General features: G+C 44.1%; 1 protein-coding gene across 1 annotated transcript in view; it reads left to right on the forward strand.

Annotated features, from left to right (window-relative positions):
- Window positions 1-20,404, forward strand: part of LOC144680404 (b(0,+)-type amino acid transporter 1) — a 35,480-nt gene extending 15,076 nt beyond the window's left edge. The window contains exons 2-6 of the mRNA XM_078541373.1: window positions 1,495-1,628; window positions 3,371-3,500; window positions 11,418-11,542; window positions 13,095-13,182; window positions 19,745-20,404. Coding sequence (XP_078397499.1) covers window positions 1,495-1,628; window positions 3,371-3,500; window positions 11,418-11,542; window positions 13,095-13,182; window positions 19,745-19,978 — 711 coding nt within the window. The 3' untranslated portion in view covers window positions 19,979-20,404. The remainder of the gene's footprint in view (window positions 1-1,494; window positions 1,629-3,370; window positions 3,501-11,417; window positions 11,543-13,094; window positions 13,183-19,744) is intronic.
- Window positions 20,405-25,366: the final 4,962 nt, after the last annotated feature.

A 25,366-nucleotide genomic window follows, 5' to 3' on the forward strand; every position in this document is an offset into this window, starting at 1 on the left:
TTCGCTGTTGAGGCAGGGGCCAAGGATAATAGTCTTCCCAATGTTGAACTGGAAGAAATTAGGGCTCATTTAGGACTGGATGTCAGACAAGAGATATCAGACAGAGACGTGGTGGACTGCAGGTAGAGCTGTATAACATCTGTATATTGTGGAAGCCTATCTTATTCCTATAGATGATATTGTCAGAGGGCAACACATAGATGTGAAATAGGAGGTGCCAAAGATAAGTGGTTGGGGGATTTCAGAGGTAAGGTTTGGGGACCAGAAGAGATGTCATTCTGGAAATGCTCTGACTATTATTAGATAAATAAAAGGGAAGCTAAGAGAATGTGGTCCGATCAAGCTGGGGAGATGTTTAAGGCAGATAATGTTGTCAGCTGTGTTAAATGCTGCAAAGAGGTTGAGCAGGATGAGAAACATAATGAACTATAGTAACAGAGAACGGCATTCGTGACTTTAATCAGGGTCATCCTGCAGGAGTGACAGGAACTTAAGGAGATTCAAACTTGTAATTGCAACATAAATGGGCAACAATTTAGGAAGCGCCAAGACATAAATATAAAAAAGAATTGAAAGTGGGGCATATGCAAGGGCAAAGGTGTTGAGTGTATTTCATTTGAGGAGCATAATGATCGTTGTTTTGGAAGGGGAGGACAATGTCTGAGGAATGGGAACTATTTCCAATGTCAGGAAGGAAAACTAGGTGATCAGCAGTGTTGTGGGAATAGAGTCAAGGGAAGAGAAAATGGGACTCTTGGAAGAAATGAGCTTACTTGGGCAATGGCAAAGAAAGTAAAGAGAAACATGGTTCAATGCTAGGACAGTGCGTTAAGGAAAGAATGAGGAAGGCTTGGTTCAATGGAGAAGTAGCAGAGGCTGCTAAATGGGTGGCCTCTATTTTGAGAAAAAGAAGTCTACGAGCTCCTGTCACTTGACATTCAAGGTATTTGTGATGGGGCAGTGGAGGCAGGTTTAAGGAGGAGATTGGTGTTGGGAAAAAGAAGTCAGGGGTTATCTTTGCATTCTTCAAAGGTGAGAAAAAGCTGAATGATGGAAATATGGAAAGCAAAGTGGCCTGCCATAATTTACAGCAACTTCTATTCATTTTTCCAGGTGTGAACCTGAACAATGAGTATTGAAATATAGAAGGAATTATTGTTCAAGATGTGTCCTTGCCTAGAACTAAGTTTGCAAGATAACAGGGCCACCAGCGTGATGGAGCATCAAGATGTCCTGCAGTGATTTTCCATCGATAGAAATTAATGGATGAGAAATTGTGGTTATTGACGCTAATTATAGTGTCACTACAGGCTGAACTAACTGAGCACAGGCAAGGATGGAAACTGAAAACCACCTCCCGGACCCTTAACTATACGCTTCAACATTACATCAGGTGGTGCATGGGAGCTTTTGAGTTTACTTTGCATTTTTATTTTTGAAAATGTTGATCAATCTAAACCTATAATAGAGAATGCACTGAATTTCTTGTTTCAGGTGAACCTGCCTCGAGCTTTATTGATTTCAATTCCACTGGTGACATTGCTGTATGTGGTAGTAAATGTCAGCTACCTGGCAGCCATGAATCCATCTGAGATGATGTCATCTGGTACTGTGGCTGTAGCATGGGGGTAAGTTACTTACACCAACACAAATTGTGATTTTATTTGTATATTTATGCAAAGAATGTCTTTGGCAAATGAATTCTCCACAGTGGCGATCTTTATTCAGCAAATCCTATAGATCCAAAGACACTTGCAGCCCAGAAGGATGCCATCATATTTGTGCTGGCTGTTTGTTGAAATAATCCGAAACTAATGCTACTATCTTGGTAACAACTCACCCCAACACCCCCAAACCCCCCGCCCCCCACCCCGCCCACCCCCCCCCCCCCATAGAATTGTGTCTCCTTCAGCTTCAAATGTTTATTCATTTTCCCCTTAAAAGATATGATCTCTGCTTCAATTACTGCTTATTGCAAAACACTCGATGCTCTTGCAACCCTCTGTGTAAAGAAATTTCTCCTAACCTCTCTTGTCAACCCCTTGAGTGATCATAATAAGTCGATGACCTCTTGTTGCTGACTCCCAACATGAGTAGATAGTTTTTCACTATTCACTTGTGCAAACCCCATTCGGTCGGTTTACTGTACTGGTGAGCTTGAAAAGGAACAGGCTTGGAGACATTCCTATGTTGCAGTTTCCAGTTTTAAGACAGATGTTCAGATGTTGATGCCTTTGCTGCTGTTGCTGTTTCTTCTGTGTTGTTTTCAGGCTAATTAATTTCACCCTGGTGCTTGGAGTAAGTAAGATTGGTTATCTGAAGACAGTTTCAATCAGATGACCACAATCTCAGTGCTTCTATTGTCCAGCCAGAGTGACTTGAAGTGCTGCACAAGGGGGGATGAATGGTAGTCATTCACACCTGCTTATGATTTATTTCTCTGCAGCTCTCTTTGTTAAGTTTCAGGTCTACAGACACTGAGTCTAGGAGTCTATAGATGTTGTCTTTTGGTTATGTCCACAAAAAATGGAAGGTGTGAATTCCGCAAATGGTTTTGTCTTGGTATGTCTATTCAAAGGAGACACTCCATCCATAGTCATTCAGTTTGGAACTTTTTGGAGACTTGAGATACTTCTGAACCTTTGTACAAATTGCAAAAGTCACCTGACCCTCAGCAGCCACCTTGGCAGACTTTTAATGTTCATTTTTAAAGGAAAAGACAATTCCAGAAAATTCTACAGCCCATTTTTAAAGTTATGAATATGACATGCCCATTCTGGACGATATTCAAGGAGAATGTAAAATGTGCTGAAAATGAGCTATTGTCATTCTACACTACTGCCCAAGACAAATTTCACTTCCTGTGACTCTTGTTACCTATAAGCTGCATTATCAACACACATTCCTGCAAAAGGCTATTATAATTGCATTGCATTGAAGCCCTATCTATGTGATAGGACCTCAGTTTATCTAGATAAATGAGACCTCAACCTGAATTAGGAACAAAAACAGAAATACCTGGAAAAACTCAGCAGGTCTGGCAGCATCGGCAGAGAAGAGCAAAGTTGACGTTTCGAGTCCTCATGACCCTTCAACTGAATTAGGAAGTATCTGGGCTCCTAAATGAAAGGTTCGCTAAAATTGTGGCAGAAAGGGAGTGGGGCTGCAAACTGGATGACTTTAATTTTAACTCCATTATCATCCCATTACCTGCTGAATGGAGGGAATTAAAATAGCCCTCCCAATTTTTTAGTAATGTTATAACAGAGCAATATTTTAGTAATAGTACAATTAACATCAGTCCAAATGAGAATGGTGAAGAATGGCTATTGTTTTTCATAACTTTTTTCTAAATCTTTTCTATTTTCAGAAACAAAGTGCTGGGCAGTTGGGCATGGATTATTCCGTTGTCGGTTGTACTTTCCACATTTGGGTCTGTAAATGGTAGTTTCTTCACTGGAGGTCGCAGTTGCTACGTAGCAGCCAGAGAAGGTTCATTGGTAAGGACATGGAACTGTTACTGTGCCTCATACATAAAACATCAGTTTGGCAATGATGAAAAGTGCGCATCTCACACTTTTAACAAAGAGAGATAGGAAAGTGGAATAAAGCGACTCTGCCTGGTGTCTTGAAGGGAAAAGCTTCTGAGAGTGAGGGGTAGTGGGCTGCATGAGATAGCCCAGCTTGCTTGTTAATACCTGCCAGAGTGATGGGAAACTGGAGGACAGTGTTCAAACTTAATGCAAAGCTCAGTGTAAACATTTTGTTTATACAGGAAGCAATGTCAACTAAGAACATATAAAAGCATGAGACAAGATGTAACCATTAATTCTATCAAGGTTATCTCTTCCACAGAACAAGTTAAATCTTTTCTATCGGGAACTCCATTGTAAGTATTAAATCACCTAACAAAAGTTCTGCAACATTTCTTTAATAAACACCCATAAAGGATAAATGAAGCAAGATTGCTTCTTTAACCTTGAATCTGGAATTATTATTCCTTAATGAGTTGGGACTAAGAACCTGCACATTAAACTGTGCACCAGGTTTATTAGCAATGTTTCCTGTAAGTTGCCGGGAAGATATTGTGCAAGCTGCTCACAAGTTGTCTCCAAGATAGCACGAGCCCATGTCCGCACAAAAGATAAAGGTACTACTAATTCAAAAGAACAAGCAGCAGACTCCAAAAAAAAAATTAGGATAGACATTGCTTATTAGGCCCTACTTTAATGTAAATTAAGTGACTATGCCAGCTGCCTGGTATAAATGTTTGGAATGGGTACAAAAAAGGATGCAATTATTCAAAGGTTTAAAGAGGTTGGGCATTCTCAACCTTTGGCATTCCTGGAATCTCTGTGTCCAAAGCTCTTTCTCCCACTCCAGCCAATTACTCTTCACTGGCCGCCACAGCCTGACATTATACTTCCGACGCTGCTAAAGCATCGTGAGTCATGCAGAATGTCATCAAAAATAACTTTTGGTGGGAGACAAGTCATTAGAAAGAGAAATTGAGTGCAGTATATAGAACGTGGATTGAAGCATTGCAGCCCCTTTTCTCTGACATATGCTGCTTCTGAGCACCGCTCCCCGCTGTGGGCATGGGAACACAGAATTATCCCAAAACTTTGCTATCTTGATTGTCTGCCTAGTTAGCTGCTGTTTGCCAGGGAAGTGGTAAGGATACCACAAATCGACTCAACACTCTCATGCTATGGATGATTCCTGCTTCTTCTTGTGATCTGATGAGATCTAAAGGAAAATGCGTGTGTGTGGACATCATGTGACAACAGCACCAGGCTCAGCCATTATGTTCCAGCAGGCCGAACAGCATCTGTGGAGAGAAAGACAGGGTTAACGTTTCATGTCCGTATGACTCTTCTTCAGAGCTCTGAAGATGCGGTCAGACCTGCTGCACTTATCCAGCATTTTTCGTTTTTGTTTCAGGTTTCCAGCATTCGCAGCGTTTTGCCTTTATCTCAGCCGCTATGCTGTTCACATTCAAATTGCGAACATCTTCAAGTTCTGTTGAAAGGTCATTGACCTAAGAAGTTTCACTTGCCGCAGATTCTGCCTGACCTGCTGAATATTTCTAGCGTTTTCTGTTTTCATTTCAGTCGAGAAACTCAATGTCTAGGCTCATTCGTGACTCCTGACCGTTTGAGCAAGATATTAAAGAATTCCTGGCACAGACAGAAACACGGTGACTCGAGCGGAATCGTCCCAGATTTGCACAAAGAGCGATAGCGGGCCTGTCAAACCGAAATTTTACCCGCCGGCCGCAATGGCGACTTTTCACGCCATTTTGTCTCAAACCCACTGCATTAATTATGCATTCCCAGAGCACACGCCGTTTCCATGGCGGGCGGACTCTCATTCGCCCACCATGCCATCACCTCGCCGCTTCATCATGCCGGGCTCCATAGTTAAAGCCCAGCCACACGTGCACCTCTCAGTGCTTCCAGCCCACGACTACCGCACGGAAGACAGGATGGCCCCAAAAGGCAAAGACTGCAGCACCCCCAGGTTCAATGGCGTGTCGCTCGAGTGCCTTTTGGATGCAGTGGAGACTCACTGTGATGTCTTCTGCCCCCTGCTCTGACCGCAGGACGGGCAGCAGCCTCACTAATCTGGCTTGGGAGGTGGTGGTCAGCGCCAACACCCTGCAAAAGAGGACAGCCCCCAGTGCTGCAAGGGGATGAGTGATCTCCTCCGTTCTGCCAGGGTAAGTCACACTTCTCATCACTCTCAACTCACACACTCACAAACCCATCACACATCCACAGGGATCTCACTCACTGCCAGTTCAAGGGACATCACCATTCACTCTCACACACACACCTTCATTGTCCTCATCCCATTCATGGGACCACTCACCACCCACACAGGCCAGGCACACTTATCATCTGGTCTGGCAGGTGTCCTGCTTACACTCTCTCCATCTCTATTCATGCAGGATAAGCTGGCATACAAGAGGGAGAGGTTGCTTACCAATGGAGGAATGCCTGAAATCAAGGCCCTCATGGACTTTGAAAACAGAGCCATCCAGCTGGCCGGTGAGGATCTGGCCTGGTGCTGTGCTGACGGAGGTCGGCGCTGCTCTATCAAGTGAGGTTCCAGCAGTGCAACATACATCAGATAACCATGCTGTGAGTGATGTTTCCTGTTTCACAGGCCACTGCCATGCACTAATTATCTCCCCTTGCTTTTGCAGGCATGTCTGCCAAACATCCATCAGAGTCCATGACCCAGGGCCTCCAATCGAGCTCCGAAGAAACCTCTGAAGAGGAATCTGAAGGCACCCTCCCTGAAGTCCCATCACAGCCCACCCACACCCTCCACCAGCGCAGAGACACACACCTCGGTGAGACCTAGCTTTAGAGTAGACTCGGGCTGAGGTGATAGCGCCGACATGCCAACACACCGAGGTCAACACTGGTAGGATGGTAGCCGCCATGGAGACCTTGGTCCAGCACATTGTTCCTGCACTGTTGTATGGGCTGAACTCCTTCGTCGATGCCATAGTTGACCTCCAACAGTGTGCACGCAAGAGGGGTGCTGGGCAGCTCGGTCTCACTCCAGCTACCCTTCCTTCTCAAGGAGTCAGCCTGGGGCCCTTGGGCACCCATTGGGAGGAGGACCAGCAGGTGCACACCCCAGGGCCATTCACCCAGATGACTCTGTAGGTGTTCGGCCCATCCAAATCCCCTCTTCCTGTTACCTCAGCGGTTCCAGCTCCACAGCTGGGTGAAGGTGCCACTGCCACACAGCAGGACCCCAAAAGCAGGCCAGGGTCCTCCAAGTCTCGGGCCTCCAGAGGATGCCCGCCATGGTCATCATGGCAGGCTGCCTCCGCCTCCACTGTGGGTATCCAGGGAGCACCAAGACATAACGACAGGGTTAGGAAGCTTAAGAAGACATAGTTGCACAGTCTGGGCACAGGTGTTAATCACTTGTACATAATGTTCACTATTGTGAATAAATTCCCAAGAATGTCTCCCTGCCTATGGCTCCTTGTTCAGATGAGCAGTGTTCGTGTCACTCAGATATGAAACCTTTCTGCACAAAAAAGCAGGTGTCTCAGTCCAGGGCCTCTTACCTGTGCTCTGTGCAGCCTTCAGACTAAAGTGATGGTCCCGCCTCACACTCCCTGGACACATTACTGATGTCTGCACCTCGATGGTGCTGGTCATTGCTGCCAGAATGTAGTGGGCAGGCGTCACAGAGTTCCATCATTCTCTCTGTGTGCTCTCAGCACCTTTAAGGTGGGGCTGGCCCCCATCTCTTCAGCATCTGTGGCCAGTGATGCTGTGCTCCTGAAGGGGTCAGGTGCTGAAGGCGGACAAAGGATCAGGTGCTTTTAAAGTTTCATGGTGCATCTCTATGATATGACCCTGATCACAGGGCACAAGCGAGCTGCCCTCACCCAGACAGGTGTCAGACGTTCTCAGAGGCTACGTGAAGATCTAAGGAGTGTCCTCACTGCATGTTGTCATCATCCTCCTGCGATTGAACGACTATTAGGGCCTCCACTGCATCTCCATTACAGGAGCACTATCACAGAGGGTATGTGCACTGCCATAAGCCAAACTGGACTCAAATGTTCATAGATGCAATATGAGGATTTATAGTGTCTCCTCACTGCATGTTGTCATTATCCTCCAAAACTCTAGCAGCTATAAGAGCCTCCCGAGCACCCCTGCATCGTCTGGCTAATGCGAGGGTCTAATCGCCATCATCTCCGCCTTTGAGGACCTCCTCACCCTCACCCCTTTCGACGTCCTCCTCATCAGAGGAGACCTCCTGCTCCTGCATCTCCTCCTCAGCCAAATCCTCTCGCTGCTGCAGCACCAGGTTGTAAAGGGCACAGAAGGCGACGATGATGCATGACACCCTCCGCAAACTGTATTGCAGGGCTCCACCAGACCGGTCCAGGCACCTGAACCTCATCTTCAGCATCCTGATGGTTTGCTCTACCAGGTTGCAAGTTGCAGCATGAACCTCATTACACCTTCACTCTGCTGTAGTCTGAGGCCACCTCACAGGTGTCATCAGCCACGTCCTCTGGGGGTAGCCCATGTCTCCGAGGAGACAACCCTGCAGTTTCTGTGGATCCTGGAAGACGTCAGGGATCTGTGACCGACTGAGAATGTAGGAGTCGTGGACGCTCCCTGGAAACCATGCGCAGACCTGCAGGATGTGTTTGTGGTGGTCGCACACCTGCTGCACATTCAGCGAATGGAAGCTCTTGCAGTTGACATAGTTGACCCCTTGTTACGACGGAGATCTGAGTGCCACGTGAGTCCAGTCAATGACACCCTGCACCTGGGAAACTAGAGACCTGGCTAAATCCAATTGCTCTTGCATCCTGGCTCTCCTGGTCCCAGGCAAAATGCACAAAGTTGTGTCCCCTCGTGAAGGTGGCCTCTGTGACCTCATGGATGCATTTGTTGGTGGAGGTTTGTGATATCCCACAAGGTCACCTGTGGAGCCCTGAAAGGAGCCGCTGGAGTAGGAATTGAGCATCGCTGTCACTTTCACGGCCACTGGCAGTGGATGCCCTCCATGTCCAAGTAGTGCCAAATCCTGCAGTAGCTGCCAGATGTGACTGACCAGTTCCTTAGACATGTGCAATCTTCGGCAACACTGGTTCTTGGTCATCTGCAGGAAGGAAAGGCGATGTCCATAGACCCCCGAGTCTATCTAGATTCTGACCAGCGATGGCTTGCTGTGGCTCTTTGGTGGTGTGCGTGGGAGCCCGAGATGCCTCTTCTTCCAGGGGTTGCTGGTCCTCCCCCTGCACAGCCAAGCGCTGCAGTCACTCTCTTCACGCCATGAGGCATACAGCTAGTTCACCAGGCTCCATGATCTTCCGGCAGGATGAAAGAGAGAGACCCGTGGGTTAGCATGGGTGTACTAAGAACCTCTCTCGGTTAAGTCTGAAGGCCCCTTAACGCAGCCCGGAGAGTGCTGGCCACCACTTGGATGGCCAGAGTTAATTGCGCTGCATGGCTACCCAAAACCCCACCCTCCTCCGCCCCACTCCATCTGACCGATTGGCGGCAGCTTTGCCCACTGGACTGCATGCTGTGCTCTCAGCTCAGGCATTCTCCTAGCCCACACTGCAAGGCTGCACTGTTAGCTTGAACCATGGGGGGAGACTGGTCCAAACCGGGGTGCTGACATTGCAAGGGGCTGTGAGCGTCTCCACCAGTGACTGCTCCATGACCAGCTTCAGCAAGGAGATTGTACAATGTGCCCAGTCGTCCAACCGTTCTGCAGTCCACTAAAATACTCAGTATTTTGCGGTCTGTGCCTAAGGGATGAAAGGCTTTGGTGCACTTGGTGGCACTTTGATGCCTCTGCGTTGCTCGAATGGACAGATAAGCTAGAAGCCCGACTCCAATCATATCAATGTGGCTGTGCCTGAACTGTCTCAGCAGCAGTGGAAGGGTCACTTTTTACAAGGTGTCCCTAATGCGTGGCTGCTTCCCTCACCCACACCCCCCACCCCACATGTGCTTGTATGCTACCTTCAACCACAGAGCAGCCTTTGCCCTCCACCCCCAACACGCATCAACTTTGAGGCCCAATAGGCGTCCCTTGCAAACGCTCTGCAATGGCACTGTGTGCTCACCTCTGAGTTCCCCTCAAAGTGCAGCCTGCCAAGTGCACTCCTTTTATTTGCTATTGTAAAACACATCAGTGTGCAATCACATCAACGTGGACGGATGATCCAGCGGGTGTAACGGGGTGATGGTGTGTGTCAGCTTCACCTCTGACTTCTGAGCGGTCCGAATCGCTCCCACTACCTGAGTTCTAGACCTTGGACTTATTTGAGGGTTGTGACAAAGTGCAGCAGACAACTGGTTTTGGCACAAGAAAAAACTGGGTTTATTGAAGTCACAAATGAACTTATAACATTAGGATTACACTGAGATTATACAGACTTACAAAGTACACTTAGTTAAGAATGGGGAACACACGGCATAATGAAGGAAAATCACGCTACTAATCCCCTTACCCTTGTCCCACCCCCAAAACCTAACTAAATTAAACTAGGAGAGGTCAGGGATCATGCTCACCAGCCAGGGTTCCTTGACAGTTCGAAATCCAGCCAGGTAAGCCGGTTGCAGTTTTGGGATACGCTCTTTGTGTCCTCTGGGGCCTGCTGTCCCCATGTGGTCCTGGTTTGTGGAATCTGTGAAGGTTCTTCAGTTGGGTGGAGGGCGCGGTTGTGGGTGGTCAATCTTCGTGGAGGGCTGCGGTTGCAGCCTTGTTGTCTTCGTGCCCCTCGCCGTGATGTTGCCTGTGGGCCTGCAAACCTCCAGATCTCTTTCCTCCGCTTGGCTCAGCTACAACCGCTCCCTGCTTAAACTGTGCTTCAACCACTCCCAAAACTGCTCCCCCTCCTGTGTCAGCTTCCCCTTTGTAACTGGTGGCCCAGTTATACTGTTTTTTTTCCCAAATTTCTTATCTCAATCCAAATCAAGGTTAGTTCTTTATCTGATTTTAGTGGGCTTCCCCAAGTGATTGTTGTCTTGTTGTTTTTAATGGGCTTGCAAGATGTTTATCAGTGTCTTCCTGCCCCCATAACTAGTCTTGAACTGAAAGCCATTGTTTATGTGGAGTATTGATGGGTTCGCATAATTGCATTGATTGCGGCCTTCCTGTCTTAGTAGTTAGTAGTGATTATTTATGCAAGATTTTGGTGGGCCTTTAGTTTCGTGTAAGATGAAGTCTTTCTCTGGGTTGATTGTTTTAAAGGGAAGAATGCGTATTCTGTCTCCTCTCGTTGTCTGGTTACAGGCAACAATCTACACTGCGCTCAACAAGCCTGAGCATGTCCAGTCCCAGGCTTTCATGGGCTGCAGGGTTCTACACTTAACTCAGCAGTTGGGTCCTCTGCCATAAAAGTCCAATATGATATGAAAAATGTGGGAATTTTGAGAACCCATCACGGCGGGGGGTGGGGGGGTGGTGGGACGGTGGAATGAGTCCAGCAGGCTAGCCTTTTAATAATATGTTGATATATACAACGAGGGTCCCAACACTCGATGGTGGGAAATGCGACCCGCCATCGAAAGGCTGAGTGGACAAAACCGCAAACTGGTTTCACGACATCGTGAAACCAATTCTTGGCCTTCTCTCCATATTGTCCGCTCACGCCACTGAACATGCCCGACGCCAGTGGACACGGATGATTCCGCCCACTGGTTTCAGGAGAGGAGGGTAGAATCTTTGAAAAGAAAACACACATTGATAAATTTCAAAGGTGTGGCAAGATTAATATGCATTTGATTACCTAACATATGAACCAATAGATATTAAGATGCTCTTTTTTTTTAAACAACATGGAACTCGTAAATCAAAATTCAAAAGCAGAATATTGATTATTGTTTTATATTTTTTTCTCCCAGCCAGAAATTCTGTCCATGGCTCATGTGCATCGTCTGACGCCATTGCCTGCCCTTGCGTTTACAGCTTTCATTGCTGTGATAATGTTAATCCTGGGGGATTTTGCATCCATTGTAAATTATTTCAGGTTTGTGAAGAAGATTTTTAAAAAATCTATCTACTAATATATTCAATTTCTGAAATTCCCACAGGACTGTTCCAGTCCCCCCACCATAACTCTGGTGGAACCGCCGCCCCCCCACCCCAACCAAAAAAAAGGTTCGAGACTTGGTGCAATCTAACTCTTCCAATCTTCTGCTGGAGTTAAGCTATAAGACCAGATGAACCCTGAGAACTGCAGCACACAAAGGCATCATTATGCTGATGTCGCTCTTTTTTTAACAGGTCAAAAAAATTAAATGCTGTGTCCTTCTTAACTGGAGCCTGAAACTGGCAGCCATACTCCAATTCATGAACAACAAAGCTTTTGCTTAACAGTTATAATTTGTGGCCTTCAGGGGCATGGTGCCATATAATAATAATAATAGTTATAATACATTGTGCCTTACACGTCTCAAACTTTTTATTTCAGTTTTATCTTTACAAAACAGTCAATGACCTAATTTACCATGAGCAAGTGCACGGGTAATCTGTTTAAACATTTGTTCACGTTTAAAGCGATTGGACTTCTGTCCTTAAAGGAAGTGACCAGGTAAGCACAGCTCTGGCTTAGTAGCAATTAATACACCCATGTGTGTTGTCAGTATAAAATAGCGTGTTCGTTTGTTTTACCATGAGCAGCACCAAAGAAGATCACCCAAGATCATTTTAAAGAGCACAGCCTTAGCAAAAAACTCTTTTTCATTGTTTTCCAATGTTTCAATTTTGGATCTTTCTCACAACATTCATGCAAGTAGACTTGCTCCTTATTCCTATATCAATTAGGCATTGGAAGACAGAAGACATTAGGCTTAAGTGCAGAAGCATTTAAAGGGACAGGCAACTACTGCAGCTCTGTTTTCAGTAAGTTTTTATTTGTCCTCCAGAAGTCCCGGTCTGTGTGCAAAGGGGGTTCAGAGAAGGCGATGCACAGATCCTGATTAAGGATCTGATTCAGGAGTCCTTCACGTAATTATACCTTAGACTCCTTACATGAATCGCCCTCCTTGCATCTTCACTGTTCCCTCAACAAAAGAATTATCAACTAAACATTTGAAAACACTGCCTGAGCTGCCGAGCAAACAATTTACCTCAACTGATGATACAATATGAAATACCATTACAAGAATAATCCCTGGATACAGTGCAATTCCAAAAAATGGGATTTAGGAGTCTAGTGAATGCCACACCAGTAGGTTGAATTCCTAGAATTTGTTCCTGGAGAGCAAATCTCAGTGTCAGGAGTGCTGAAGATGAAAATTTATCCCAAGATGTTCCGTTGAATTTAAAGGACATTTACAATGCCTTAGGCTGGTCTAAAAGACCCATAAAGATTACCCAATATTTAGTTGGGACCCTGAACGGCAAGTCAATTTTCCAAATGTGTGTACCCAGAGGGCGAGGCACCATGATATAAGTGTACATTTAGAAAATAAGTGGCAGTACATTAATTTATTAAATGGTTTCTTTTTGAAGTTGTGCAGACTCTGCTAGAACCCCTGTCTACTCATTAACAATGTATTTTTTTTGTCTCTCAAAAGTTTTATAGCTTGGATTTTTTATAGTCTAACGTTTGCTGCGTTGCTGAAACTGAAAATTAAGAAGCCACATCTTCACCGGTCCTTCAAAGTAAGATTTATTTTAATACTGTTACTTTCTTGCTAGTACATTTGTAAATGTTCACCATTGCTAACAGCAGCTTCAATTATTTGTTACATCAGATACAATTTCCCATAACGCAAACATACCCGGTGCCTTATGGCTATTGGTTCACTATGAGAGAATGGACAAACGCGTTTCAGCAGATATACAACGCACTTACATAAACTTAAGCTGCAGGAAACTTGAAATTCTTAGGTGTAGGAAAAGAAAAGCCAGCATCTTTGGGTGGGATTTAATTTAGTTTTAGTTTCAGTTTTGAATTCTGCCTTGGAGGTCCTAAGTTTACTGTGCAGTCTATTCCACTTAATTCAATGTTGAAGAATGCCTCCTTCTGCTGTTTTATCAACATTTTTTCAGTCAAACTTCTGGATTGCACGAGTTGTTTTAAGCAAAAAAAAAATGACACTGTATTAATCAGAGTAGATCCCAGAGCTGCAATTGTACATCCCTGAAGCTGATATCTTTCCTTAAATACTGGGTGTCACAGACCCAACTGGGAACTTGCACTACAACAGATCCAGTCTTTCTCTTCCAATGCAAGAATCAATTCCAAATACCGCTCGCCAGACCTATCAGTTCACCAGTGCCATCAGGCATAAGAAGTGCATAGCATTACAGACTGTCTCTGCACCCTTTCCTATAGACAGACAATGAAAACCAATGTGCAACTGGCCACCATAGATCAGAAGTCCTCTTCCACTACCGTATTCTAAATTGCACCGAGTCCCATTTACTCATCACACCTATGTTTGATGACCTACATTGGCTCCAGGTTTAGCAATGCCTTAAGATTCTCATACTCGTTCAAATCCCTCCAGGGCCTCACCTCTCCCTTTCTCAGTAAACTCCTTCAGCCTACAACCCTTGGTGATTTCTGCACTCCTCCAATTCAATTGCTCCACCATTGGCAACCATGCATTCAACTGCTTAGGTCCTAAGTTCTGGAATTCCACCCCCCTCCCCCAAAGCTTTCTTTCTTCCTTTAAGACGCTTCTTAAAACCTGCCCCTTTGATCAAGCTTTTGTTCACCTCCTAATATCTCCTCAAGAGGTTCGGAGTCAAAATTTGTTTAATAATGCTCCTTTCAGCAAGCTTTGGATCTTTTACTATATTAAAGGTGCTATATTAATGCAAGTTGTTATTATTGTAAAATGTGTCAGATATATTTTTAATATATAAACTTGTTTGGTCTGGATTAACAAAATAAAGTTCAAGTTTTCATCTGCGCTGCAATCCATCTCACTCTTCTCAGTATCCAACAACAATAATAACTTGAATTTATTAGAGTCTTTAGCATCGAAAAATATTCCAAGGCACTTCACAGAGTTGTAATCAGACAGAAAAAAAAATGAAGGCTGAGCAAGTAAGGAGATATTACAAGGGGTCACTAAAAGCTTGGCTAAAGAAGTGGGCTTTAAGGGGGGGGGCACTTGGGAAAAAGAAAGGGAAGCAGAGAGATTTAGTGATTGAATTGGATGGTACGTGGCTGAAGACATGACCAGTGGTGGTAGGGATGCACAAGAAACCAGAGTTGGAGAAATGCAGAGTTCTCTGATTGTTGGAGAAGATTACAGAAAATGGGAGGGCTAAGACCACGAAGAGGTTCAAACAGAAACATTAGAAGTGCTGAGGGACCGGGAGCCAGTGCAGTCGTCGGCCAAAATATTTTGCTCGGTGTGCGGGCGTGCGCTCAGCACGCTCGAGCGTAAAATGACCCGCGATGAAGTTGGGCGAGCATTCTGGCGTCATCGCGCAATCACACGATATCTCAGTCGGCGGGTGCGTGCCCCGCCAGCAGTGCCCTGCCTTCAATTAAACAGCCTATTAAGGCCCTTAGTCAACTAATTGATTGGAAATTTTCGCTGCTCATTCAATTGTTCGGTTGGTGGGCTGGCAAAAAGGCCAAGCGGCCTTTGCACTTTTGGTGAAACCTCATCCACGGGCGGGATGAGGTTCCAACCAGTGATTAAAAAAAACTTTTTACACTCATATTTAACATGTCCCTGCTCAGGTGACAGAGTCACACGAGGGGGCATGTTTTCATTATTTTAAAAATCTTTATTTCTATTGATAAAAATCTTCAGCTCCCTGAGATGAAGCTTTTACTGCGTGCACCCACGTGCGCATGCACAAGCTTCAACGCTCGCACTCCTCTCGCCACACCCTGGCATCGCTGCAGCACGCATTCCACTCGGGCTGGCTGCTAATTGGCCAGCCAGCCAGCGTGAAATCGCGGTCAGGGCCCAATCATGGGCGTAGGCAGGTTTCTTGCCTGTTCCCGGGCCCGACGAGGGCAAAATTCTGCCCACAGAACCATAGGGGAGAATTTTCCCCCCATTGGCGGGGGGGTTGTGCGGGGGCGGACATCCCCGATCGGCTGGGTGTCGCCATTTTACGCGGGCGGGCCAATTAAGGCTGTGCGCTCCCTGTGCGGTTTGGGGGGAGGGGGGGAGGCGGGTTGCTTGAGTCAGGAGTGCACTCTTTTGCACATGCCCGTGAAAGAGCGCAGAGATCTCCCTGAGGCACAGAGCTGCCCCACGGAGATTAGTTTTAAGTTTAAACAGTTTAATAGAGCGTTGAAAAATATTTTATGACATGTCCCTTCATGTGAAACTGTCACGTGAGCTGGGACACGTGCATTCATTTTAATAAAAAATTTTCTGAAAATTTGATGTCATTCATGAAACCTCATCCCGCCCGTGGATGAGATTCCATGAAAAATGCGAAGGCCGCCTGGGCTCTTCGCCTGCCCCCCCGCCAACCTTAAGGTTGGACGGGCAGCTCAGCTGATTGCCTTAATTGCTTTTTGACAGGCCTTAATAGGCCTTTGACAGTTTGGCGGGCGCGCAGCTGATTTGTCTGCGTGCCCGCCGAACTGAAAATCTAAATGACGCGTGGTGACGTCAGGACGCACGCCCGGTGTAACCCCGTGTCATTTTACGCTTCGGCGAGCGGGCCCACCTTCCACTCGCCGAGCCGAAGATTCTGCCCATAGAACAATTACAGCACTGAAAGAGAACATTCGGTGCATCTTGTCCATGCTGGTTCTTTGCAATAGCACCTCAGCTAGTCCCACACCCTGCCCTTTCCCCACAGCCCTGCAAACTTTTTCTCTTTTCTATACCTGTTCTTGGCATTTTAATGATCTTTATACCTGGGCCCCAAGTCGCTGGACTGCCACTGTTCTTAGCTTTTCACCACTTGAAAATTATCCTGTTCTCTCCTTTTTAGGTCCAAAGTTGGTGACCACATATTTGCCCATTCGCTTAATTTATCAATATCTTTTTGTAATTTTATTCTTCCACCTGCATTGCTGACAATATCGCTTATCTTTGTGTCATCGGCAAATTTGGATATGTGCCTTTCTATTCCATCACCCAAGTCATTATAGGGGACGGTTGTGGCCCCAATACAAGTCATTGAGGGGCACCACTAATCACATCTTGCCAATTGGAGTACCTGCTCTTTATCCCTACTCTCTGTCAACCAATTTCCTATCTACGTTGGTAAATTGCCTTCAATTCCATGGGCTTCAACTTTAGCTAACAGGCTTTTTTGAGGGACTTTGTCCAATGCCTTCTGGAAGTCCATATAAATAATATCCATAGACATTTCCTGATCACTACGTTAGTCACCTCCTAAAAACAACCAATGCTGGTTCTCTCTGATCATCTGAACAATTTAAAGATGTTCAGTTACCCTATCCTTAAGTATAAGCTCCAGTAATTTCCTGACAATTTTTCAATCTAAAGGAACAATTCCCAAATTGAGAGAACTTTGGAAGGTTATGGTTAGCCCCATCTAAAATGTTCTGACCTACTTCCTTTAAAACCCTGGGACTGAAACCATATGGTTCTGAGGATTTGTCACTCTTTAGTGCCATTATTTTCTATGTTACTTTTATGTTGCTTACACTAATTTTGGTGACTCCCTGTCCCTAATTCGACATCTGTTTCCTTGGGACTTCTGCCATACTGATCTTCTCCTCTACAGTAAATACTAACACAAAGTTATTATTCAATATGTCTGCCATTTCCATATTTTCATTGACAATATCAGCATTACCAGTTTTAAAGCAATTTCTTTTTCCTAATATAATCATAAAAATTTGCATTGATTTCAATATCCATTGCAAGTTTCTTTTCAGACTCCCTTTTTGTTGATCTTACTAATTTCTTTTGTCATCCTTTGCTGTTCTTTGTATCTTCCCCATTTGTGGATATGTGTGGTTTTTTTTCCCCCTGCATTTTTGTATGCCTTTTCTTTTAGTTTTATGTTGTCTCTTGCCTCTTTAGTTGTCCATTGCTGTATTTTAATTAACAAGTAGGGCTCTTGTCCCTTAGGGTTATAAATGGTTTCTGTATCACATTAAATTCTTTTTTTGAACACCTCCCACTGATCATCTGTTGTGATACCCATAAACAAACTTGCTCAGTTTATTGTGGATAGTTTCTGGTTCTCGCATTGAAGTGAGACTTATCTAAATTTAGAATCTTTGTTTTGCACTTCTCCCTTCAAGAGCTTGATCACATTATGATCGTTATCAGGTAAATGTTCAGCATGCTGTGCTGCGTGAACGGGAGTTGGTGTGGGATTGGGTATGGGATGCAGAGTTTTGGATTGGCTGAAAATTATTGAAATTGGAGAATGGGAGGTCAGACAGGAGAGCACTGGAATTGTTGAGTTTGGAAGTGACAGAGACATGAATGAGAATTTTAGGAGTAGATGTGGAGACAGGTGAAGATATAGAAATGGAAGTCGGCAGTGGTCTTTGTGATGAAGAGGATGTGGGGTTATAAATTCAGCTCAGGGTCAAATAGGATGCGGAGGTTACAATCAGTCTGGTTCAACCTGAGACAGTGGCCAGCGAGGGGGATGGAATTGGTGGTAAGGACACAGTGTGTGTGTGTGTGTGTGGTGTGATCCAAAGACGATCTTCCCAATGTTGAACTGGAGGGTGTCAGATAAGCAGTGGTAGGGCTGAAAGAGAAGTGAAGCAGAAGAGCTGGGCGTCACCAGCATACATATGGAATCTCAAGTCTTTGGTTGATGTTGCCAAGTGGCAGGATGTAGCTCAGGGATGGGAGTAAGCCAAGTACAAATCCTTGTGGTTCAAGGGGTAGCATTATGGGATCTGGAAGAGAAGCCATTGTTGGGGACTGGCCGACGATGTATTCTGCTGCAGATGGGAAGAGAAGAATGAGGAAGGATAGTGCAAGACAGTCAGAGAGGATGTAAGTTGTGACTTTGATTAGGGAAGTTTCAGTTTGCTGGCAGGAGTGGAAACCTGATTGAAGGATTCAAACATGGAGTTGCAAGCACAAATTTGGGAAACACAATACTTTCAAAGACCCTGGACAGGAAAGAGAGCTAGGAGATGGGGTGGAAAGGAAAGACAGCATCACAAACACTCTTCAAAAATATAATTCTCTCAGCTAAAGAAGATGCATTGAATGGATGTGGTGAGTGCTGGAATGAGTGGGGTAGGGGGAGGGTAGCTGCAGAATGGTTGGTTGGAGAATGCTGTGTATGGTATTTGCATATTGTTAACCGAACACAAGGTGGCCGTGATAAGAATAAGTGCATTGTAGCAATTACAAGCTATTTTGCATTAATTTTGTTTGTCTTTGATGAAATATTTTAGAGGGTCTAAAATTAAAAGCAACAATTATTTCTTTGGGCTAAACAGTGACAACTTCCACCTTGTAACGCTTTAAATGTTGCAATCGTCTGAAGGCAGAGGGGGGGAAAAAAAATTGAGCACGGGTAGATCTGGGGATGATTGAAAATATGCTTGAGGAGGGGCTTTTGAGAAAGTGAGCAAGATTTAAGATGGCAGTTCCAGAAGGTGGGGCCCGAATGGATGGTGGCCCACACAGAGTCGTTCAAATGGTGATTCTTGGCTTGGTCATTGCCTGCTATGGTTTCACTGTCTGGATCTTCAGAGTGACTCCTCTGCAGAAGTGCACTTTGCGACTGTACGCCTTTACCTCCACTGATATAATCTTCACCCTCCAGCTGTAATATTGGGGTCACGGTCTCCCGCAACCAACTTAGACTCTTAGTTGGGTTTCCTTCCTTTCTCAGGCTAGTTTTTGTGGTGACCTTTACATGTGTCCCCTTGCGCTGCCATTTGCGAGAGAGGCAGAGGGCGCTGTGCAGTCAGTAGGTGCGGAGTTGCAATTCGTGGAAGCAAATTAAAAGTTAAAGAGGCAGCAAGCAGCTTCCTTGGCAAGTGTGAGGGGTGCAGCCGTGGAACTGAAGCCGCACAGGCAGAGGCAGAGATTTTTAAACTGATAATATGCAATTTTCAAACCAAGTCAGGCTGGAATGCTGAGGTCTATTAGGACCTCCTACAAACTATGAAAGAAGTACACAATTATATTATCTAAGAAAATATATATTTTAGCAGTTACTGTCTGCATAAAAAGATGCCAAAATTTGCTAAAGGTACCAAAATGGTAGAAGAAGAAGAAAGGAAATCGATGTCTTATGGTGCATTTATTGAAAATATTCGCTCTCCTTATAGGTGCCGATGTTTATCCCGGTGTTCCTGCTAATTATTTCAGTCTCCTTGGTCGTGATGCCGGTCATTGGCGATCCTCAGATTGAACACTTGTTTGTCTTTTTGTTCATGCTGAGCGGTCTCCTGATTTATTTACCGTTCATTCACTTCAAACTGTGGACAATCTCAATGGACCGGGTCACCGTGTTTCTGCAGTTGCTGCTAGAGATTGCACCAGCACAGGCGAACCTAGATTAACTGATCATCAATCTAAATACTGCAAATCACATACAAAAACAGCGAACAATGGAAACAACTCAGTTGTTTAGGCATCATTTGTGGAGACAAGCACCATCAATTTTCATTTTTCTTAAAGATTTTTCAGCAAAAGATTTGCATTATTCGTGGTGAATTCATTAATGTAGTTACAAATGACAAATTTATGATGTAGCTACAAATATCACGTAGATAAAATGTTATTTGAACAACGTGCTATAGTGCAAAATGAAAGCCGGTCACAAAAATTAAATTGTACAATGCAGCTCATGAAAACAGCCTGGGGTGCGATTCTCGATCTATTGTTTCTTCTATCGCTGCAGTATTGTGCCCCCTACAAATGGTCAATTTGAGATTGAGAATGTGTAGGTTTGGGAGTAAACTGCTTTGTAGCATTCTACGCTATATATATATATATAAAAAAAAGCCATTTAATTTTAAATGAATACAAATTCTCCTTTTCTAAGCAATACCTTTAACACATTTGCTGAGCAAGCCTATTTATGTTGGTGAAATATTTGTTGCATTAATGAAATAAAAGCGTGTAAATCACCCAAAGCAGAGAAAATTATGATGTTGGTGCCAACCCTACCTTTACTATGCAAATGAAGTGAGTGCGAATTGCCAGGAGAAACCAAAAATACAAACTGTAGTTTTTTAGACAGATGCTTCATCTTCAGAGCTGCGAGTTGCCAGATGTAGCAGCATTCCCTTGGGTTTTGCCTTTGTTAATTAGTATTATTTCATTAGCTATACCTATTATTGATTACTGTTTGAAATTACTTGTTGGCTCGAGATCTAATGTGGGTGTTTCAGAACTGATTTTTCCCAGGCTTATTAACATGCAGGACCACACTTGTGGGATTTCTGACGTCAACTTCATTGTGTAGCCTTTGTAAACTCTCAGCCCAATTGACCCTGTGCTGGGAGCTCTTTTGTCAGTGGGAGGAGACAGGAAATAATTGTCCAGCTACAGCTCTCAAAGGCTGCATTCACTATTTAAAAGGGCTGCTTCATTGTTGTTGGATAAAAAAAACTCAAAATCAGGTGATGCCTTAATATGCAGATACTGCCTTGGGAGATATTCTGAAATGTAACAAATGGCAATTGCCGTTTTGGGATCCCAGGGCATTTGCTCCACGGGATGGGTACATAACTTGCTGTTAAAACCTCCTTTTGTTCATGTTCCCAATCAACTTTCTTCTAAACTCCAATGAGTACAGACCCAACCTAGTCAACCTCTCCTCATAAAGAAAATCCCTTCATACCTGGGACCAACCTAGTGAACCTTCTCTAGACTCTATCTAATGCCAGTATATCTTTCCTTAGATAAGAGGACCAAAACAACAACAGTATTCTAGGTGTGGTCCAGTGTCTTGTACAGTTTTAGCAAAAGTTCCCAATCAACTGACCTCCCTTTAAACTCGAACCACGTCAGCCAAGGTTGTGCCTGACTCTTGATCAGCCATTATATATGGGTTAATTGAGCAGATGCACATTAACCCCTGAAAAAAAAATCAGGCAGTCACACCTGTGCTAATTTCTATATTGCCGTCGATTTTCATATAACTTGAGTTATTTTTACAAGAGCACTTTTGAATGTCCAGAATATCATTCGCTCAGTTTCCCATCCCTTGGTTTTTCCATTGCGCTCTGCCACCACTGGCGATAAGAGTTAAAATGAAAATTGGTTAATACTACTTTGTATCTGCGGATGGCGCTCTTGTCCAGCTTGAAGTTTTTTCCAGTAGCGGACTGAAGTAGGCTTTTATTTGCTGAAATAAAAACAGGAAGAAAGGTTTCACTTGTCAGAAAATTAGTCTTCGTGTTAAGAATTAAAGCTATGGTAAGCAGATCTGTCATATGATGAGATCTCCTGTCAAAGTAAGACAGATTGACTACCACTTTTGTACAGAGAACTTCATGACTAACTATTGGCCAGTTACACGACATAGATTGGACACAAAGTGTTATGCAAGACCAAAATCACAAGCTTGGGGAGGTTTTTTTTAAATATTCATTCATGGGACGGAATGTATTGCCCATCCCTAACTGCCCTTGAGTCTCAACTTTTGCTTTGCACTAGCTATACTACACAATGACACAAGGGGAGATATAAGTTCCTGGACAACAAATACATGGATGTCACCATATCAAGTAACTCAAACATATGTTACACATACTGCTGTACTACAACATTACATGGTGACAGAGACTGCGCTTTTCCCTTGCTTATTGTTACATGCAAATAACATACAAATATATATTTTAAAACTTGCTGCTCTTGTCTGTAGAAGTTTGCTTTCCATTGTCACTTTTTGTATGTCTTTTTGGCAGCTTATTTCCATTATGAATTCCTGGATCCCTATTGATAATGGGCTTTACACATGTAAACTCTTGACTGTCTTTACATAATCAGGCCACTGGGTTCTGAATAAAATGTATTTTGAAAGTTTTTTTTAATTGTCAGTATTTTCTAAGCGACTAAAATTCCAATGCCCAAAATAATGATCTATTTTTTTTTCAAAAATGCAAACAAAATTAAATATTTCACAATGGCATAATTACATTTGTGTTTTGAATTGTCTATTAACGCTTTCATTAACGTTTTCTGGGACTTTCTTCTGTTCTTTTGGGAAATCTGCTCTCTGCAGTTCCTCCTCCTGTCCACTTTCCTCACCCTGTGGTATCCACAGACTAACCGAACTCAAACTGCTTTTTCTGTTTCTCTTTTGTGGGTCTCATGTTGCTAGGCAACAGCAGTTTTTTTCCTACTTTGTTTTAACTTCCCTAAACCACTAACCCCCTCTTGAAACACAGCTATCCATTTCAAGGGTTGTAAAACCTCATTAAAATGCAGGTGCACAAATAAACCCACAGGCTTGCAGGCAACATTCTAAAGTGAAACAAAAACCCAGATTTCCCCTTAACACACACAGACAAAATACAAATTAAACTAACACCATTGTGCCTTGTGTTTCTAGATAAAGTAAGGTTTGTTGAACCTTTTACGTCAAGAGAAAAAAAACTCTCTTATCAGCTTGCCCTTGAACTGGAAACTGTTTTGACTACCCTATGTATCTGAATAAACTGCTGTAAAGCAACATCAGGCCTCAGTTACAGGTAACTGAATCAGAAATAAATGTACAGTGTTTTAAAACCACAAAAAGTACTTGGAAAACTATGGGTTGATTTTAAGAGATGAGTTTAGAGAAATATTTAAATTTTAAGCCCGTGCAATTTTAATTATTTAAAACAACTCAAGACAAATGTGACCAACAACAACTTTATCAAACAGATGGTGCAAATCAAACAATATCAACAGAGAGCCGATTGTGTTTCGAAGTTCTCTCACATTGAAATCATTTGACATAGGCAAGAGAGGAAAATTCCACTGTTTTACCAAAACAGATACACTCACATCATCATGTAGTACTTAACGACATGAACTTTTCTCTCTCGTCCCCACTTCCAAAATCCTAGCTCCACCTCCAATTTTTACTGATATCCAGATGAAAACGTCAAGAGTTTTACATGACTGAATCCACGGCTTGACCTCGGAAGGTGAAGTCTGTGAGAACCCAAGACTAATAAGGGAGGGTGGGGAATCATAATCCAAACTGAGTACTAATTTAATTGTGAAGACAAATTAATAAATTTATTCAATTGAAACCCAAACAATTTAGGCATGCATTGACTGAATCCACTCAGCACTCCGACTAAATTGTCAACACATTTATACAACCGCATAGAGAATGCTCCATTCAGGTAAAATCGCTGCCACTTGGGGCATGGAGCTGAATTAGGGTGGGAAGCTGAGTCCACGTTTTCAATATTCTCATTTTAAGGGCATTTGATAATAAACACCCCCTGCTGCTATTTCAAACTCCGCTTGACCACTGATTGCATAACAGCAACATTTCACACATGTGTAAGCAGCCATAAATTATTTAAGATAAAAGCAAAATACTGCAGATGCTGGAAATCTGAAACAAAAACAAAAATAGCTGGAAAAACTCAGCAGGTCTGACAGCATCTGCGGAGAGGAACACAGTTAACGTTTCGAGCCCGTTTGACTCATCAGAACTAAGAAATATAGAAATGAGGTGAAATATAAGCTGGTTGAGGGGGGGTGGGACAGGTAGAAATGGAAAGCAATGAAGGCGAACAGGGCAAAAGAGACAAGCAGACATCCTGTCGGAGAGAAGAGCAGTACTTCTTCAAGGTAGGCATTCCTGGAAGAGAAGTGGCAGTCAATTAAACACTAAGGTAAAAGCAAAATACTGTGGATGCTGGAAATCTGAAACAAAAACAAAAATTGCTGGAAAAACTCAGCAGGTCTGACAGCATCTGTGGAGAGGAATACAGTTAACGTTTCGAGTCCGTATGACTCTTCAACAGAACTAAGATTCCCTGTTCGCCTTCATTGCTTTCCAGCTCTACCTGTCCCACTCCCCTCAACCAGCTTATATTTCACCTCATTTCTATATTTCTTGGTTCAGATGAAGAGTCATAGAGACTCGAAACGTTAACTGTCTTCCTCTCCGCAGATGCTGTCAGACCTGCTGAGTTTTTCCAGCTATTTTTGTAGAAATTATTTAAGTTTTGGCCGGATCAGCTGTAGCTGGAGCAGCGATTGAAGAATAATTGCTGCCATCCTGTGCAGACCGGTGATGTCCCCACCCCGGCCCGACTCACCTATAATAAAAACATCCACATGGCTTCCCCAATACTTCTTCAAAACCCACAGCTCCCAAAACTCCCACAGCTACCTCGACTACAGCTCCTCACACCCCGCTCTCCGGAAGGACTCGATCCCATTCTCTCAGTTCCTTCGCCTCCGTCGCATCTGTTCTGATGATGCCACTCGCTGCTCCCAATGCGGTTTCCTCTGCATTGGAGAGACCAAACGCAGACTGGGTGACCGCTTTGCGGAACACCTTCGATCTGTCCGCAAGCATGACCCAGACCTCCCTGTCGCTTGCCATTTCAACATTCCGCCCTTCTCTCATGCCCACATGTCCGTCCTTGGCTTGCTGCATTGTTCCAGTGAAGCTCAACACAAACTGGAGGAACAGCACCTCATCTTCCGAATAGGCACTTCACAGCCTTCCGGACTGAATATTGAGTTCAACAACTTTAGATCATGAACTCTATCCTCCATCCCCACCCCCTTTCCGATCCCCCTTTTTTTTCAGAATAATTTATATAGATTTTTCTTTTCCCACCTATTTCCATTATTTTTAAATGTATTTCCATCCATTGTTTTAGCTCCACCTTTTAGCCTATTTCGATCCCCCCCCCCCCCACCCCCACTAGGGCTATCTGTACCTTGCTCGTCCTGCTTTCTACCCTTAATGTCACCTATTA

The sequence above is a fragment of the Cetorhinus maximus genome, chromosome 5, assembly GCF_964194155.1.
Source record: "Cetorhinus maximus chromosome 5, sCetMax3.hap1.1, whole genome shotgun sequence".
NCBI lineage: Eukaryota > Metazoa > Chordata > Chondrichthyes > Lamniformes > Cetorhinidae > Cetorhinus > Cetorhinus maximus.